This window comes from Scyliorhinus torazame, chromosome 10 (assembly GCF_047496885.1).
Source record: "Scyliorhinus torazame isolate Kashiwa2021f chromosome 10, sScyTor2.1, whole genome shotgun sequence".
Classification (NCBI taxonomy): domain Eukaryota; kingdom Metazoa; phylum Chordata; class Chondrichthyes; order Carcharhiniformes; family Scyliorhinidae; genus Scyliorhinus; species Scyliorhinus torazame.
The window spans coordinates 165,520,095-165,537,059 of record NC_092716.1 but is presented as its reverse complement, the minus strand read 5'-3'; the positions used below and the strand labels follow the sequence as shown (position 1 = coordinate 165,537,059).

At 45.9% G+C, this 16,965-nt stretch overlaps 1 protein-coding gene across 1 annotated transcript in view; it reads left to right on the top strand.

Moving 5' to 3' along the window:
- cracr2b (calcium release activated channel regulator 2B) overlaps positions 1-16,965 on the top strand; it is a 327,922-nt gene that overhangs the window by 93,974 nt on the left and 216,983 nt on the right. Inside the window, exon 2 of the mRNA XM_072518906.1 lies at positions 11,236-11,487. Coding sequence (XP_072375007.1) covers positions 11,287-11,487 — 201 coding nt within the window. The 5' untranslated portion in view covers positions 11,236-11,286. The remainder of the gene's footprint in view (positions 1-11,235; positions 11,488-16,965) is intronic.

Sequence of the window (16,965 nt, the reverse complement as noted above, 5' to 3'; positions counted from 1 at the left end):
GGGCAGCCACCACTACCGGGCTACTGGAGAACTTGGCCCGCAAGAAGCGTCGTCAACAATACCCCCAAACTCGTACCCCTGCAAGAATCGCCTCCATCCGCTCCCACACTGACAGCTCCCCCACGACCCACTTCCTAACCATGGCTATATTCGCTGCCCAGTAAAAGTTCTCCAGGCCAGCCCACACTCCCCTCCTCCTCCACCCCCCCCCCCCCCACCCTGCACCCCCGTTCCAACGGCACCTTCTTTACCCATAGGGACTTTCCCGCCCACACAAACCCTGAGATCAAAGCTTTAACGTTCCTGAAAAATGATTTTGGGATGAAGATCGGGAGGTTCAGAAAAACAAATAAGAACCTTGGGAGTCACATCATTTTCACTGACTGCACCCCACCTCTTGAAATCCTCCCTCATCTGTTCCACCAAATGCTCGATTCAATTTACGTAGTTGTTCCCATCCCCGCACCACCTGGATGGCCAAATATTTATAGCTCACCCTCACCACCCTGAACGGCAGCTCGCCAAACCTCCTTTCCTGCCCCCTGGCCTCGATCGGAAAGCCTTCACTCTTCCCCATGTTCCCCCGAAAACTGGCCAAACTCCTAGAATATTCAAATTCCCCCCGTGCATCCCAAAGGTTCCGAGATATAAAGCAACGGGTCTTCCGCATTATGCGAGACCCTATGCTCCACCCCACACTATCTGTCTCTAACTCCTTGATGCTCTAAGCGCCATTGCCAGTGTCTCTTTTGCCAAGGCAAAGAACAACGGGGAGAGTGGGCCTTGTCCCATGGTGTAGCCTGAAATACCCCAAACTTACCCGATTCATCCGTACACTCGCTACCGGCGCCCTATACAACAAACGGACCCAGTCCACAAACCCCTGCCCAATCCCGAACCATCCCAATACTTTGCACAAATACTCCCACTCCACCCGATCAAATGTCTTCTCCATATCCATTGCGACTGCCACCTCCACATCCTGACCCTCCGGGGGCATCATTATCACATTCAGTAATTTCCTGACATTAGGCGACTGATGCCTCCCCTTTACAAACCCCGACTGGTCTTCCCCTATCACCCCTGGCACACAGTCCTCAATCTGCAAGACCAAGGTCTTTGCCAGTAGTGTGGCGCCCACATTTAACAACGATATCTAGTGATAGGACCCACACTGCTCTGGGTCTTTTTCCTCCTTTAATATTAGGGACATGGAAGCCTGTGATGATGTAGGGGGGAATTCCCCTTATCCCTTGCCTCATTAAATGCCCTTACCAGCAGGAGCCCCAGACCTCCAGAAAATGTTTTATCAAATTCTATAGGGATCCCATCCGGGCCCGGGGCCTTCCCTGCCTGCATCGCCCCCAGCCCCTCCACCTGGTCCATCTCCACCTTGGGGAATTCCAAGCCATCTAGGAATCCCCGCATCTCCCCCCCCCCCCCCCCCCCCCCCCCCCCCCCCGAACCACCACCACCACCCTCCCGTCCGGGGGCTCCGATTCGTAGTGTCATGTGAGAGTACCTTTAAGAAATGGATGTTTAAGCAATGTACCTTTAAGAAAATAGTGATGTCAGAGATTGGGTGGAGCTCAGCTCAGTTCGGCCATTTTGTGGTTAGTTCTGTTTTTAGTTTCAGTTTGAGGAGAAAGCTGGGAGTGTCTGTGTGTTTTGCTGAGAGCTGCAGGAAGAAAACACATAGCTGGTCTGTTGATGTCTGCAAATTCAAAGTCTATAAATATATTGAATGTAACCTCATGTCTGTTTTGAAGGTTTGAAGCCTTTTGGATGTTTAAAGGAACAGTTTGCAGGATTGGGTAGTGTTGTATTATTTTCGGGGTTATCTTTGAAGTAAGGGGTGTAAAGAGATCCAATGTTTATTTAAAAGGTTAATTTGAGTTAATGGAATAAACATTGTTTTGTTTTAAAAACCACGTGTCCATAATTGTAATACTACACCTAGGGAACAAGCCGTGTGCTTCAAAAACAACAATCCATTACGTTGAACTTCATGATACATTTTGGGGTTCTGAAAACACCTCTCCCAAACCAATTGGGGGCTCGTCCGGGATCAAAGTCTATCTATTGGATTGGCTTTTGTGAACTTAAAGACAGTGAAGGATTGTTGCTTTTCCGGTGTGGTATTTTAGTTTAAGTGGGGGAGTGTTGTGAACAATGGCTCTTTCGGAGGCTCAGAAGTTTTTGAGGATGGACACGTTAACACGTGATACCTTACTGACCGAGACTAAAAACAGACTGTTAGGTTTGGCAAAAGCATTGCAGTTAACACTGCCTAGCAAAATACGAAAAGATGAGGTACTTAACGCGGTATCTGCGCATTTACATTTGCCTGTGATACATTCTGAGTCATTAGATATGGCAAAGCTCCAGTTGCAGATTAAGCAATTTGAACACGAAAAAGAAAGAAAAAAACTTAAACAGGAAAAAGAATTAAAGCGGCTTGAATATGCAATGAAAGAAATAGAGATAGAGAGGAAAAAGAAAAGGAGAGAGAAGAAAGAAACAAAGAGATAGAATGGAAAGGGAAAAAGAGAGACAGTTTGAACTTTGGAAAATGGCTCTGAAACATGAAAATCAGTTAAAATTGGCAGACACAAAGGGACACGTACAGTTGGAGGAGATGGATGAGGATAATGAGACAGAGCGTCATAGTCGAAGACTTGGTGGGGATCTATTTAAATATGTCCAAGCATTGCCAAGGTTTGACGAGAAGGAGGTAGAAGCCTTTTTCATTTCATTTGAGAAGGTAGCTAAACAAATGCAATGGACACAGGACATGTGGGTATTACTGATTCAAACAAAGCTGGTAGGTAGGGCTAGTGAAGTGTTTGCATCACTACTGGAGGAGGTATCTGGAACGTATGAGGAGGTGAAGAAATCCATCTTAAGTGCATATGAGCTAGTGTCTGAAAGCTTACAGACAAAGGTTTAGAAATTTAAAGCTCTCAGAGAAATTATACTTCTGGAGGAGTTTAAAAATTCAATTCCTGATGTAGTGAGAACTCATGTGGAAGAACAGAGGGCTAAAACTGCGAGATTAGCAGCAGAAATGGCAGATGATTATGAATTAGTTCAGAAAATCCGACATCAGTTTCAGCCGGTGAGGGATTGAAACTGGGGACATGAGAAATACTCAAGTGGTAAAGGTAAAGGTGATCTGATGGGAGACAATAAAGAGAGTGTACCTCAGATTAAAAAAGAAATCCAGGAGGGTAGAAAAGAAATGAAAGTTTCAAATATTTTCACTGTCATAAACTAGGCCATGTAAAGTCACATAAGAACATAAGAACTAGGAACAGGAGTAGGCATCTGGCCCCTCGAGCCTGCTCCGCCATTTAATGAGATCATGGCTGATCTTTGTGGACTCAGCTCCACTCTCTGGCCCGTACACCATATCCCCGAATCCCTTTATTCTTTAGAAAGGCATCTATCTTTTTCTTAAAAACGTTTAAAGAAGGAGCCTCAACTGCTTCACTGGGCAAGGAATTCCAGAGATTCACAACCCTTTGGGTGAAGAAGTTCCTTCTACACTCCGTCCTAAATCTGCCTCCCCTTATTTTGAGGCTATGCCCCCTAGTTCTGTTTTCCCCGACCAATGGAAACAACCTGCCCGCATCTATCCTATCTATTCCCTTCATAATTTTATATGTCTCAATAAGATCCCCCCGCATCACAGTGTTGGTGGTTGAAGAAAAGCATTGGAAAGGCTGATTTGGTAAAACAGGATAAGACCGTGGGATTTGTTAGAGTGGTAAAGGAAAGCCCAAGGGAAGTGAAGGAGGTGCAAACGATTGTACAGCCTGTTCAAGAAGTAATTGTTAAGAAGGTGCCAGATGTCTTTAAAGAATTTACTTGTGTGGGTAAAGTTTACTCATGTTTATCAGGAGGAGCTGGTAAAGAAGTCACAATTTTAAGAGATACAGGGGCTAGTCAATCTTTAATGGTAAGAGATGAGGAATTATGTAGTTTGGGAAGAATGTTGCCAGAAAAGGTGGTGATATGTGGAATTCAGGGTGAGAGGAGTAGTGTTCCATTATATATAAGGTAAGGTTGGAAAGTCCAGTGAAGAGTGGTGAAGTGGTAGTAGGAGTAATAGATAAACTATCTTGTCCAGGATTACAGTTTATCTTGGGTAATGATATAGCTGGATCGCAGGTGGGAGTGATGCCTACTGTGGTTGATAAGCCAGTGGAAAATCAGAAAACTGAAGGGTTGAAGGACGAATATCCTGGGATTTTTCCAGATTGTGTAGTAACAAGGTCGCAAAGCCACAGGTTAAGACAAAAGGAGAAATCAAAGAGTGAAGAGTGGGCAGCAAGGTAGCATTGTGGATAGCACAATTGCTTCACAGCTCCAGGGTCCCAGGTTCGATTCCGGCTTGGGTCACTGTCTGTGCGGAGTCTGCACATCCTGTGTGTGCGTGGGTTTCCTCCCACAGTCCAAAGATGTGCAGGTTAGGTGGATTGGCCATGCTAAATTGCCCTTAGTGTACAAAATTGCCCATAGTGTTGGGTGGGGTTGCTGGGTTATGCAGATAGGGTGGAGGTGTGGATCTTGGGTAGGTTGCTCTTGCCAAGAGCCGGTGCAGACTCGATGGGCCGAATGGCCTCCTTCTGCACTGCAAATTCTATGAAAGATGAAGTTGAAGTGCAATTATCAGAAACGATTTTTGATCAGATGGTTGAAAAAGAACAAGAACAAGTGGAGGATGAGGCGGATATTTTTAGTTCTGGAAAATTGGCGGAGTTACAACAGAAAGATGTAGAAATAACATGGATATATCAGAAAGCATATACGGAAGAGGAATCTGAGAGTATACCACAGTGTTATTACTGTAAAAGTGATGTCTTGATGAGAAAATGGAGACCTGTACATATGCAGGCGGATGAAAAATGGGCAGATGTTCATCAAGTAGTATTGCCAGTAGGGTATAGAAAGGAGGTGTTGCGAGTTGCACATGAGGTACCAGTGGGAGGTCATTTGGGAATAAGGAAAACTCAAGCTAAAATCCAGAAATATTTTTATTGGCCTGGACTACATAAAGATGTAGTTAAATTTTATCAATCATGTCACACATGTCAAGTGATAGGGAAACCTCAAGCAGTGATAAAACCAGCGCCCTTAATACCCATTCCAGCATTTGAGGAACCTTTTACGAGGGTCAGAATTGATTGTGTGGGACCGCTTCCTAAAACAAAAAGTGGGAATCAATATCTTTTGACTATAATGGATGCGTCTACTAGGTTTCCAGAGGCCATTCCAGTATGTAATATTATAGCTAAAAGGATTGTGGAGGAGTTACTTAAATTCTTGACTAGATATGGATTACTCACAGAAATTCAATCGGATCAAAGATCAAATTTTACTTCAAAGTTATTCAAAGAAGTTATGGATAGCTTAGGAATAAAACAATTTAAATCAACTGCGTACCATCCAGAATCGCAGGGAGCGTTAGAAAGGTGGTATCAGACATTAAAGACAATGTTGAGGGCGTATTGTCAAGATTATGCAGAGGATTGGGACAAAGAAATCCCATTTGTATTGTTTGCAATTAGGGATGCACCTAATGAGTCTACCAAATGTAGTCCTTTTGAACTAATTTTTGGTCATGAGGTAAGAGGACCACTTAAATTGATTGAGGAAAAATTGTTGGGTGAGAAATCGGAAATTACGCTATTGGATAACATGTCAAATTTTAGGGAACGACTAAATAGAGCAGGTGAATTGGCTAGACAACATTTAAAAGTTGCACAAAATGTCATGAAACGGGTCGAGGACAAGAAATCCAAAGTTCGTAGTTTTGCCAGTGGGGATAAAGTTTTAGTGCTGTTACCAGTGATAGGTGTGCCTTTAAAAGCTAGGTTTTGTGGACCTTATCAGATTGAAAAGAAATTAAGTGAGGAGAATTGTGGTAAAAACACCAGATAGAAGGAAGACTCACCGAGTGTGTCATGTGAATATGTTTAAAAGATACTTTGAAAGGGAAGGAGTGAAAAAGGAGGTTTTAATGATTCTAACTCAAAAGTGATGAACCAAATCCAGATGACTGTGAATTTGACATACCTCAAATTAAATTGGAAAATGAGGATGTTCTTAAAAATTGGGATGAATTGTTAAGTTACCTTCCAGAGGAAAAACGAACTGACCTGAAAGAGTTATTGATATCACATGGGCAAGTTTGTAGAGATAAATTGGGAAGTACTAAAATGGCTGTACATGATGTAGATGTGGGAAATGCTGTTCCAATCAAACAACATCCATATAGACTTAATCCTTTAAAATTGGCACAGGTTAACAGAGAGATTGAGAGTATGCTTGAAAATGGCATAATTGAAGTGGATTGCAGCCAATGGAGCTCACCCATAGTGATGGCACCTATACTAGACGGTAGCCAACGGTTGTGTGTGGACTATAGAAAGGTGCCTATTTAAGGGACTATTTAAAGGAACAGTTTGCAGGATTGGATAGTGTTGTATTATTTTTGGGGTTATCTTTGAAGTAAGGGGTGTAAAGAGATCCAATGTTTATTTAAAAGGTTAATTTGAGGTCATGGAATAAACATTGATTTGTTTTAAAAACCACGTGTCCATAATTGTAATACTACACCTGGGGAACAAGCCGTGTGCTTAAAAAGCAACAATCCATTAAAGGGGTTGAACTCCATGATACATTTTGGGGTTCTGAAAACACCTCTCCCATAACAGTAGAGCCTCCTTTAAAACTCCTCAAAAGACTCTTCACCTCATGCCCTTTACCTTTCTGATCTCCCTCGCTGCCTCCTGCTTCCTACGTTGATGAGCCAGCATCCTACTCACCTGTACTCGTACACAGCCCCTCTGGCCCTCCGCAACTGGCCCTTCATAACTGCCCCACTGCCTTCCTTGTGGACACCAACCCAAACTCCAACTGAAGCTTCTGCCGCCCCTTCAACAACCCAGTCTCCGGGGCCTTCGAGTACCTCTTATCCACCCGCAGAATCTCGTCCATCAGCCTTGCCAACTCTGCCCGCTCCTCCTTCTCCCTATGCACCTGGATCATATCAACACCCCCTCACCCCCGCCGACCACTGCCTTAAGAGCCTCCCATAGTGTGGTGGCCAAAACCTCACCCGTATTGTTCGTTTGCACATACCCCCGAATGGCGGCCCTCACCTGCTCTCACACCTTGTTCACTAGCAACCCCAGATCCAGCCTCCACTGCATGCGCTGCACCCCCCCCCCCACTCCGGTCCACTTGCAAGTCCACCCAATGCGGCAGGTGGTCAGAGACCGCAATCGCCAAGTACCCCGAGTCGACCAACCCCGGCAACAGATTCTACGGGAATCGGCGGGGCGGGCAACTCCGGTGCGAAGAAGTAGCGTGAACCACTCCTGCGCCGGAGTGGTTTGCGCCGCGCTGGCCGGCAGGGAAGGGGCTTGGCGCCACGCCAACCGGCGACGAAGGGCCTCCGACAGCCGGCGCGAGATGGCGCATGCCGGGAGCGCCAGTGTGTGCTGGCATCATCCCAGCGCATACGCAGGGGGGGTTCAACTCCACATCGGCCATCGCGAAGGACCACAGCGGCTGATGCGGAGGAATAAAGTGCCCCCATGGCACAGGCCCGCCCGCGGATCGGTGGGCCCCGATCCCGCCCCTTGTTCACCACAAAATAATCGATACTCAGGTACACCCTGTGCACATGGGAGAAGGAGGAGAATTCCTTCGCCTTCGGCCTCCCAAACCTCCACGCATTCACACCCATGCCCCCCCATGCACTCCATGAATCCCTTCAGTTTCTTCATCACTGCCAACACCCTACCCGACCATGGGCTCGACTGGTCCAGACCTGGTTCAATGACCATGTTAAAGTACCCTCCCCCACCCCATAGTCAACCGGTGCGAGTCCAGATCTGGGATATTCCCCAGCACCCGCCCCATGAACACAACACTATCCCAGTTTGGGACATAGACGTTCACCAAGATCATTGGCTTCCAGCTTCCTCCTCACCATCACAAACCTTCCTCCCAAATCTGCAACTATATTCCCCATCTCAAACGCCACCCGCTTGCTTAACAGCACCGCCACCCCCCACATCTTTGTATCTAATCCTGAATGAAAGACTTGCCCCACCCACCCTTTCCTTAGCCTAGTCTCGTCCCCGATCTCTTGCAAAAAGGCCACATCCGTCTTCAAGCTCCTCAGATGCGTGAACACACGCAGCTGTTTGACCGGCCCATTCAGCCCTCTCACGTTCCATGTGACCAACCTAGTCGGGGGGCTGGTGGAATTTAAATTCATAAATGTGGAATATAAAGGTAAAAGCACAGTAATCGTGACCATGTAGCTAACAACGATTGTTGTTTTAAAAAATAACCCATCTGGTTCACGAATGCCCTTTTGGGAGGGAAATCTGCCATCTTTACCTGGTCTGGGCCACATGTGACTCCAAACCCACAGCAATGTAGTTGACTCTTAACTGTCCTCGGAAATGGCCCAGTGAGCCCCTCAGTTGTGTCAAACTGCTAAAAGTCTAAAATGGATAGACCATCGGGCCGTTGACCTAGGCATTGGAAACGTCAAGGCCAAGCTTGTGTGACCTCGCGTCCCATGAAATAATTGGGAAAGCAGTTTTTTCATTTGGAAACTTGAAGATTGGGGTATGCACTTGGGAAAAGTAGGAGCTAGAATTTTCAGACGAACTTTAAGATTATTTGTTTTAAAAGCGGGCAGCATAATCAAAGACCCCTCCCACCCGGCTTACTCACTCTTCTAACTTCTTCCATCGGGCAGGAGATATAAAAGTCTTGAGAACAGACTCAAAAACAGCTTCTTCCCCGTTGTTACCAGACTCCTAAACCACCCTCTTATGGAATGACCTGATTAACACTACACCCCTGTGTGCTTCACCCGATGCCGGTGTTTATGTAGTTACATTGTGTACCTTGTGTTACCCTATTATGTATTTTCTTTTATTTTCTTTTATTATATTTTCATGTACTTAATGATCTGTTGAGCTGCTCGCAGAAAAATTCTTTTCACTATACTTTGGTACACGTGACAATAAACAAAATCTAAATATCAACTAATTAATCGCTAACTGCAGTCCAAAGGGCTAGTTCACCAAATGTCATTAATCACATTGCTTTTAAAAATGCAATTACACCTGCTTGAGCAAGGTGCAAAAGGGTTTGAAACCACGATATGGGAGAAGGGAAGTTGAAATTCTCTCCGATTTCCATGATTGCTGGGAAAGTGGGGTCCACATTGCACTCTTGAATCAGATGCCTGAGTGACCGACTGCAAAGAGTCAGGATTTCAGCACTAATCTGCATCTGGTTACCCTGAGGGTCAAATACAGCCAACGCTGACCTTCTGCAGCCCCAATACCACACAATATTGTTCACGGCTGTTAAGTGGAAATTCACAAATATTTATTTGGTTTCTTAGGTTACTATTCATTTTTTTTTTAAATTACATTTAAACGCTACACAGAATTTGATGGGGCTACATTGGGATACTACTGGAGGTGGTATCCAAGGAAATATCCCAAGCTCCCTCGGATGGATGTGAAAACTCTCATGCCATTATTCTGAAGAAAAGTAGGGGAGTTCTCTTTGGTGTCTTGGCTTTTATTTAACCTTCAACCGATGCCACTAAATCAGATTATCTGGTCGTTAGCTATTGCTGATTGTGCAAGCTTGTTGTGTGCAAATTTGTGAAGTTGCATACATTAGACCAGTGGTGAAATTTCAGAAAATGCTTTCTTGGTTGGAGGATGCTTTGGTATTTTCAGAGGTCGTATTTTGCAGTCTCTGTCTCTGTCTCCGTCTGTGTGTGTGTGTCTCTCTCTCCCTCTTCCGTGTCCATTATTGTAGAATCTAGGGTATCACGCTCCTTTGTTTCCCTTGCACTCATAGCTTAAAGGATACTCCAAATCCACAGGTGGAGTTTCCCAGATTTCTCTTCTGTTTTTCCCCTGAAGCTGCTGTCTGTTGATCGGGCTAAATGTCCAGAGATGCCTATTCCCGTGTGTAGCACCTTTCAAATGGAACAGCCAAGATAGTGAGTGTGGGTCGGCTGTTCAACCAGTTGAGATCTCACACACATTTTTAGGAGGAATGTCTGAATATGGTGAAGCAAATGTCCACGTTACATGCAGGCCATGATTAGTGAACACAATTTCTCAGCCCCAAGGGAATGAATCAGGATGTTCCTGGTCTGTACACCTACTCATGGAGCCACTGGAAGATCTAGTTGGCGATTGATTCCCTGACTGTTTTTCAAACCTGGCATTTAGATTTGATGTGTGGGTCTGACATTGAAAGTCCGTGACACTGTGGCACAGCGCTGGGATTCCGTATTCTGAACCATTTCTTGTGCTTCTTAAATCGTTAAAAAAACTGACAATGCACTTGCAGAGCAATATGGCTGCACTGCCACCAGTCACAGCACCACTAAATGGAGGGTGCCTGCCCACACGATTCACCCAGCCCCAATTATTCTATGTTTAAAGTGAGTGGTCATGGATAGAAGTAGCTTTTACATAGGGTAAGCAGTGAAACCTCACTCGTGTCAACATTTGGGCGTGTGAATGTAAAATTTGCATAGGTTCTGTCTTGTGCATTCGGTCAACCCTTTCAGTTGTATGTGGTTTGCCCTTGGTTGTAGCATTGTCGGATCAGATTTGGATAGGATTGTCAACGTGGCCTGTTCCTGAATAACCTGTTTCCACGTTTCTTTCTGTCTCTTTGCAGCTCAAGCTCAAAATTTGAAGCTAGGCGGTGCAGGGGTGATGTCAGCAAACACTTCTTCACATAAAGGGTTGCGATAACTTGAACGGCCTCCTACAGAAACCTATTTTGGCTAAGTCAATTGAAAATGTCAAATCTAAGCTGTTGGGGAAGGACTGAAGCTGAACTGAGGCAGGTAGATGGAGTTAAAAGTGCTGACCCGCCAACTCAATTAAATGGCGGAACAAGGTGCTAAATATCCAACCTCTGTTCCTCGGTTTGCCGGCTTCCTAATTGTTGCGCTTGCCTTGATATAGAACATCGATTGCCAGCTCCCTAATTTCTCCCTGCCTTCTCTGCTGGACAAAAGAAAAGACTGATTTAGCAGCAATACTCAAAGTACCTTCAGAAGTGCACTAAGTGGGCTGTTGCTAAGTGATGCTACTTAATATCAGAAAGCCTCAATGAATGATGTAAACATAGGCACCTTTTTGTTGTCCCTCACAGTGGCGAGCTCACTGAGCTCTGTGCTGTTTGCTGGGCTGGCGGAGCACGTAGATGATGTCCAGGAAACGAGAGACCCGGGCTGACGTTTGGCCCACAGGAGGAGATGATTCCAATTCTGGAGGGACTTCCAGGGACACCAGAGCAAATCCAAATGGACGAGGCACTCGCCATGAGACCCTGGAAAAGGCCCGTGAGATCTTCCAGCTGTGTGACAAAGAGGAGAAGGGCTTCATCACTAAGCGGGACATGCAGGTAATGAGCTCACTATAATATTCCCATTTTCTTGCCAACACCAATTTTAAGAATCAAAAATGTCAAATATTATTTATGAAAGTTTCTGGTTGAGGTTTGCCATCCTGCATTCTTCTTCTTGAAATCTTAGACTGCTAAGCAAGCGGGAGCTTTCAGTATGTAAATTGAACAGTTTTTATTGTGCAGTATGTCCCAGGTCTCCGCCTTGGATCAGTTGATAGCATTCTTCTCTCTCTCTTGTAAGTTGTGAGTTCAAGTGGCAGCCCAGAGGTTCAAGTCCAGAATCTATGCTGACACTTTCAGTCCTGAGGGAGTGCCATCTTTAAGATGAGACGTGAAATGGAGGCAAGTCTGCACTCTCAAATGGACTTGAAATATTTCATAGGACTACTTGAAGAGTAGTACTATTCTGGGCAATATTTAATCCACCCCAAACACCTTTTTAAAAAAAGAGAAACAGGTTGTTAATACCTTTCTGTTTGTTTAAATTTTAAACTCAATCTATTGCTTCAAAGAGAAAGGGCTTTGGAGATTTTAAGACATTTTATTTTAAATCAAGGAAGCTACTTATTTTTAAAAAATATATATTTTATTCTAAACACACAAAAACACGTCAACATAGCACAAAATAAACAAAGTACATCTCGCTTGTGCGATTATCCCTCCCCAGCATGATGAGCAATTCCTCAAATATGGACGGAAACGGCCTCCAATGCACATAAAACCCCTCCTCCGACCCCCTGAGGATGAACCTCATCTTCTCCAGCCTAAGATATTCATACAGATCTCCCAACCAAGCCACGACTCCTAGCGGCTCAGCTGGCCTCCAACTCAATAATATCCGTATCCGGCCAATCAGGGAGGTGAAGGCCACCACATTGATCCCCTTTTCTTCCTGCAGCCCCGGCGTCTCTGACATCCCAAAAATTGCACCACAGGGTGCAGCTCAGCCTCAACCCCGACAGACTCTCAAACACCGCCTTCCACTCCAGAACTGGAGTAGGAGAGGGGAAGGTCTCAGAGACCTATAAGGAGCTGATGGAGGGGGAGAGAGCCCCGATGGGAGAGGTGAAGAGAAAGTGGGAAGAAGAGCTCGGTGGGGAGTTGAAGGCCGGGTTATGTGAGGAGGCCTTGAGGAGAGTTAATGCGTCCTCGTCGTGCGCAGGCTCCCCCTGATACAGTTTAAGGTGGTCCATAGGGCACACATGACTGAGGCCCGGATGAGCAGGTACTTTGAGGGGGTGGAGGATAGGTGTGAGCGGGTAGAGGATAGGTGTGGGTACTGCGGGGTGACATGCGAACCATGCCCATATGTTTTGGGCATGTCTGAGGCTGAGGGGTTTCTGGCAGGGATTTTTTGACGTCACGTCAGAGGTCATACAAGTGACAGTGGTTCCGAGTTTCCAGAGGTGGCAATCTTTGGTGTGTCGGAAGACCCTGGAGCCCAGGGGGTGAGAGAGGCCGACGTCCTGGCTTTTGCCTCCCTGGTGGCCTGTTGCTCTGTTTCGGTCCCAACAGCATCGCCAATACTGTGGGCACTTCTATCTATCTCGGTGAACCACAAGCCTTCCCTTATATCGATCAAATGAACACACAACCTGTTAGTCAGTTCAAAAGATGGTTTATTCACATACACAAGAGTTATCTCAACATGCAAACACAATACTACAAGTTAAACTACATCTATCAGCTACAGTAACCTATACTTAACTTCAGGGTGACTGGCACTGTGCACCTGGATAAGGCCTTTATCTGGATTTCACTTGGCTGGTTCGAAGAAAGTGGCTCTGTCTCTGCTGGGCTCATCCGTCAGGTAGCGATCGTTGGTCTTGAACTTGGCTGGCTATTCCTGCTGCAATTGGGCTGGCACAGGCTGGATCCAAAAAAGACAGAACACATGGCTGTGTCCTCTTTTACCTCTCTGGGATTTCACGCTCTTTGGGGCCATCCTTAACCTTGGACCCAATAGTTTGACAGGGCTCTGATCACTCTCTTCGATTTCGGCCAATAAAGGGGCGGGTGCCTTGGTAGCTGGGTGGGTCCTGAGTGGTCATTGACCTTGGCAGTTGTGCTTTCTGAATAAGGGGAGTGGCGCCGATAAGTCTGTGGCTGTACCGGTTGCTTGATTGGAGTCTCTTGTCCTGGGAAAATGGTCCATTAAAATGCAAACGAGCGGGGGTTTCGATCAAGTCTGGTTACCTGTGTTTTAGATACACATAGATTGTGTATCCGTCTGAGTCCTGGGTTGGCCATAATTCCCATGTTCCTTTGCAGGTGGCCATCTTAGATGGCTACAGGCCCGGAGACGGATCTTACTAGTGTGGAGGGACTCGGAGCCCCTGAAGTCAGGGGTGTGGGTTAGCGACATGGCGGGGTTTCTCAGACTTGAAAAAATTTAATTTGCCTTGAGGGGTTCGTTGCAGGGATTTTCTCGGAGGTGGCAGCCGTTTATCGACTTCTTCTTTGAGAAAAATTAAGCTGTCGGGAGGGGGAGGAGGGGGTTAAAGGGGAGGTATGGGAGAAATGAGTAAGGGTAGGAGAACCAACAGTGGGGTGGTTGGAGAAGCTGGCATTGTTTATGTAAGCCATGTTGGCTGGGGTTTGTGCCCAGGGGGTTTGTTGGTTATATCATTGTGTTGTTGTTGAAATTTGATGATTAAATTGTTAAAGTTATAAATGCCTCAATAAAATATTTTCTAAAAAAAAAACACCGGCTCCCAGAATCTACCCAACTTTGTTCACCCCCAGAACAAGTGAACATGGTTCGCCGGCTCATCCCACACCTCTCGTGCACACCCTCTACTCCTGGGAAGGACCCACTCATCCCGGTCCGACTCACAGGAACCCTATGTACCACCTTGAACTGTATAAGGCTCATCCTCATACGGGAGGTTGACTTGATCAATGCATTATCTCGCTCCAAATTCCCCACCCTATTCCATTCCTCAATTCTTCCTCTCACTAGGGCTGATCCCTTCTCTCCCAACCACCCATAGATATCACCAATCCTCCCTCTTTTTCCACCCCCGTCCCCCACTCATCCAGGACAAAAAACTTCTCCAGTAGCATATAATCCGGCATCGAGGAAACGAGGGCTGCTCCTTCCGAGCAAATTCCCTCGCCTGCCAATATCTAAACTCGCTCCTCCTCAAAAACTCAAACCCCTCTTGCACTTCCTCCAACCCCGCAAACTTACCCTCAGAAAACAGGTCCCTAACCCGCTCTATACCTTCCTCCCGCCATCTCTTATACAACTCTCCACCCCCTGCCCCCCAGTACATACCTATGGTTTCCCATAATGGGGTTAATCGCGACATCAGGAATGGTTGAGGACTCTGGGTCTGTACTCGCTGGAGTTTAGAAGGATGAGGGGGGATCTTCTTGAAACTTGCAGGATACTGCGTGGCCTGGATAGAGTGGACGTGGAGAGAATGTTTCCACTTGTAGGAAAAACTAGAAGCAGGGGACACAATCTTAGATTAAAGGGACGATCCTTAAAACAGAGATGAGGAGGTATTTCTTCAGCCAGAGGGTGGTGAATCTGTGGAACTCTTTGCTGCAGAAGGCTGTGGAGGCCAAATCATTGGGTGTCTTTAAAACCGAGTTAGATAGGTTGTTGATTAATAAGGGAATCAGGGTTATGGGGAGAAGGCAGGAGAATGGGGATGAGAAAAATATCAGCCATGATTGAATGGCGGTGCAGACTCGATGGGCCGAGTGGCCTAATTTTGCTCCTATATCTTATGGTCTCATATACCCTAATTTAAAGTGTCTCTCATCTGATTCCTGATGTAAAATGAAGATTCCACCACTGGGCTGCTGTTATGCTTCCCCAGGGGGGAAAAGGCAATGGGGCCATCGCCAGAGCCCTCAAACTCGTTCCCCTGCAAGATTCCTCCTCCAACCCGATCCAGTCCCACCCCACTCACCACCCCCCCCTCCCCCCTCCCCCACCCCAACCATTATTGTCTCATCTTCTCAGCATTTGGAGCCCGATAATAATGCAGCAGGTTAGGGACTGCCAGCAGCCCCCGCCTCTCTCTCCGCTCCCCACATACCACCTCCTTATTTGCAATAATGCCCCACTTGTGCATGGTGGCCCAGGTATACGCCACCTGAATCCCTAAATCCCGTAATCTAACCGTAGCACCTTGAATGGCGGGGCCTCCAAATTCCCATTCCGTCCCAGAGCGCTCACTGGGAAATCCACTTTCCAGTGGATTTGTCACATACAACAATAAATCATTGGCATATAGAGAAACCCTGTGCTATCTACCCCCCGCACCCCCCTGCCCACTCCTCACAATCCCCTGTGACTCAGAGCGCAATTGCCATGGTGAACAACAATGCTGACAATGGACACCCCTGTCTTGTTCCCCTAGACAGCCCAAAATACCCCAAATTTGTCGTGTTTGTTCTCGCAACTTGCCCTAGGGGACGTATACAATACCCAGGCCATGGATTTCTGCCCAAATCCAAACCTTCCAACGACCTCAAACAAAGAAGCTATTTATAAGCATTATGCAGGTAACAGAACTGAGATGAGTTATTAATTCTCGAGCAGCACTTCATTAAATCAATGCTGCAGAAGTGTGATTGTGACTGACCTGTACTAAAAATGCCTTGTGCTTTGGAGTTACACGAGTGACTGCATTGACCACTGGACAGAAATTTATCTTTCAGTCTCTGCCATTGTGTATGGCCAGCCCTATCCAAGAAAAGATGTTCAGTCTCTCACATTCGATCTAGGTGTAGTGACTCTCGGCTGCTGCTTCAGAAATGAATTGTTGGAACTGTTCTCAAGGTGTTACATCGAGGCCCTGTTTTCCTGCTTGGGTGGAGGGCTGATCCTTCTTTCTTGAAGAGGACTCCTGGTGCCCTGCCAAAATTCTTCACTGGACCAAAAAACTCATAGATTGAAGGTCATTCATCTAATTTATTGTTTGTCGGATCTTGCTGTATGTCAACTGAATTCACTGGCTGTTAAACCGATTTGGGGCTGCTGTGGCCTTAAAAGACACTATGTGAATGCAAGTTCATTCTTCCATAATTGTGATATCTTGGCAGGGCAAAATACTGGTGCATTCTAACGCCCAACTGAACTGGTTTATTCAGGTTTTGGTTTAACTATATACATACACACACTAAAGAGCCACAAGTACCACAGGTTTAATAGTGTTCATGTGTTTTCAAGCCTTGATTATCAAAATATTTTATCAGAAATCCAAATATTTTGCTATTGTAACTTTTTAAGGGATGAATTAGGAAATAAAACATTTCAGAAGATTAAAATCACAAGTCCACTTTATAATAGTGGAACAGCTACAAATGATATCTAACCATGTTCTTGACCTGAAGAATAATTTAACACAAGGATGCCAAGCTGAGATATGTCCAACTACCTTGCAGCACGGTGCACAGTGTTGAGCACGAGTGCCTCACAGCGCCAGGGACCTGGGTTTGATTCTAGCCTTGGGT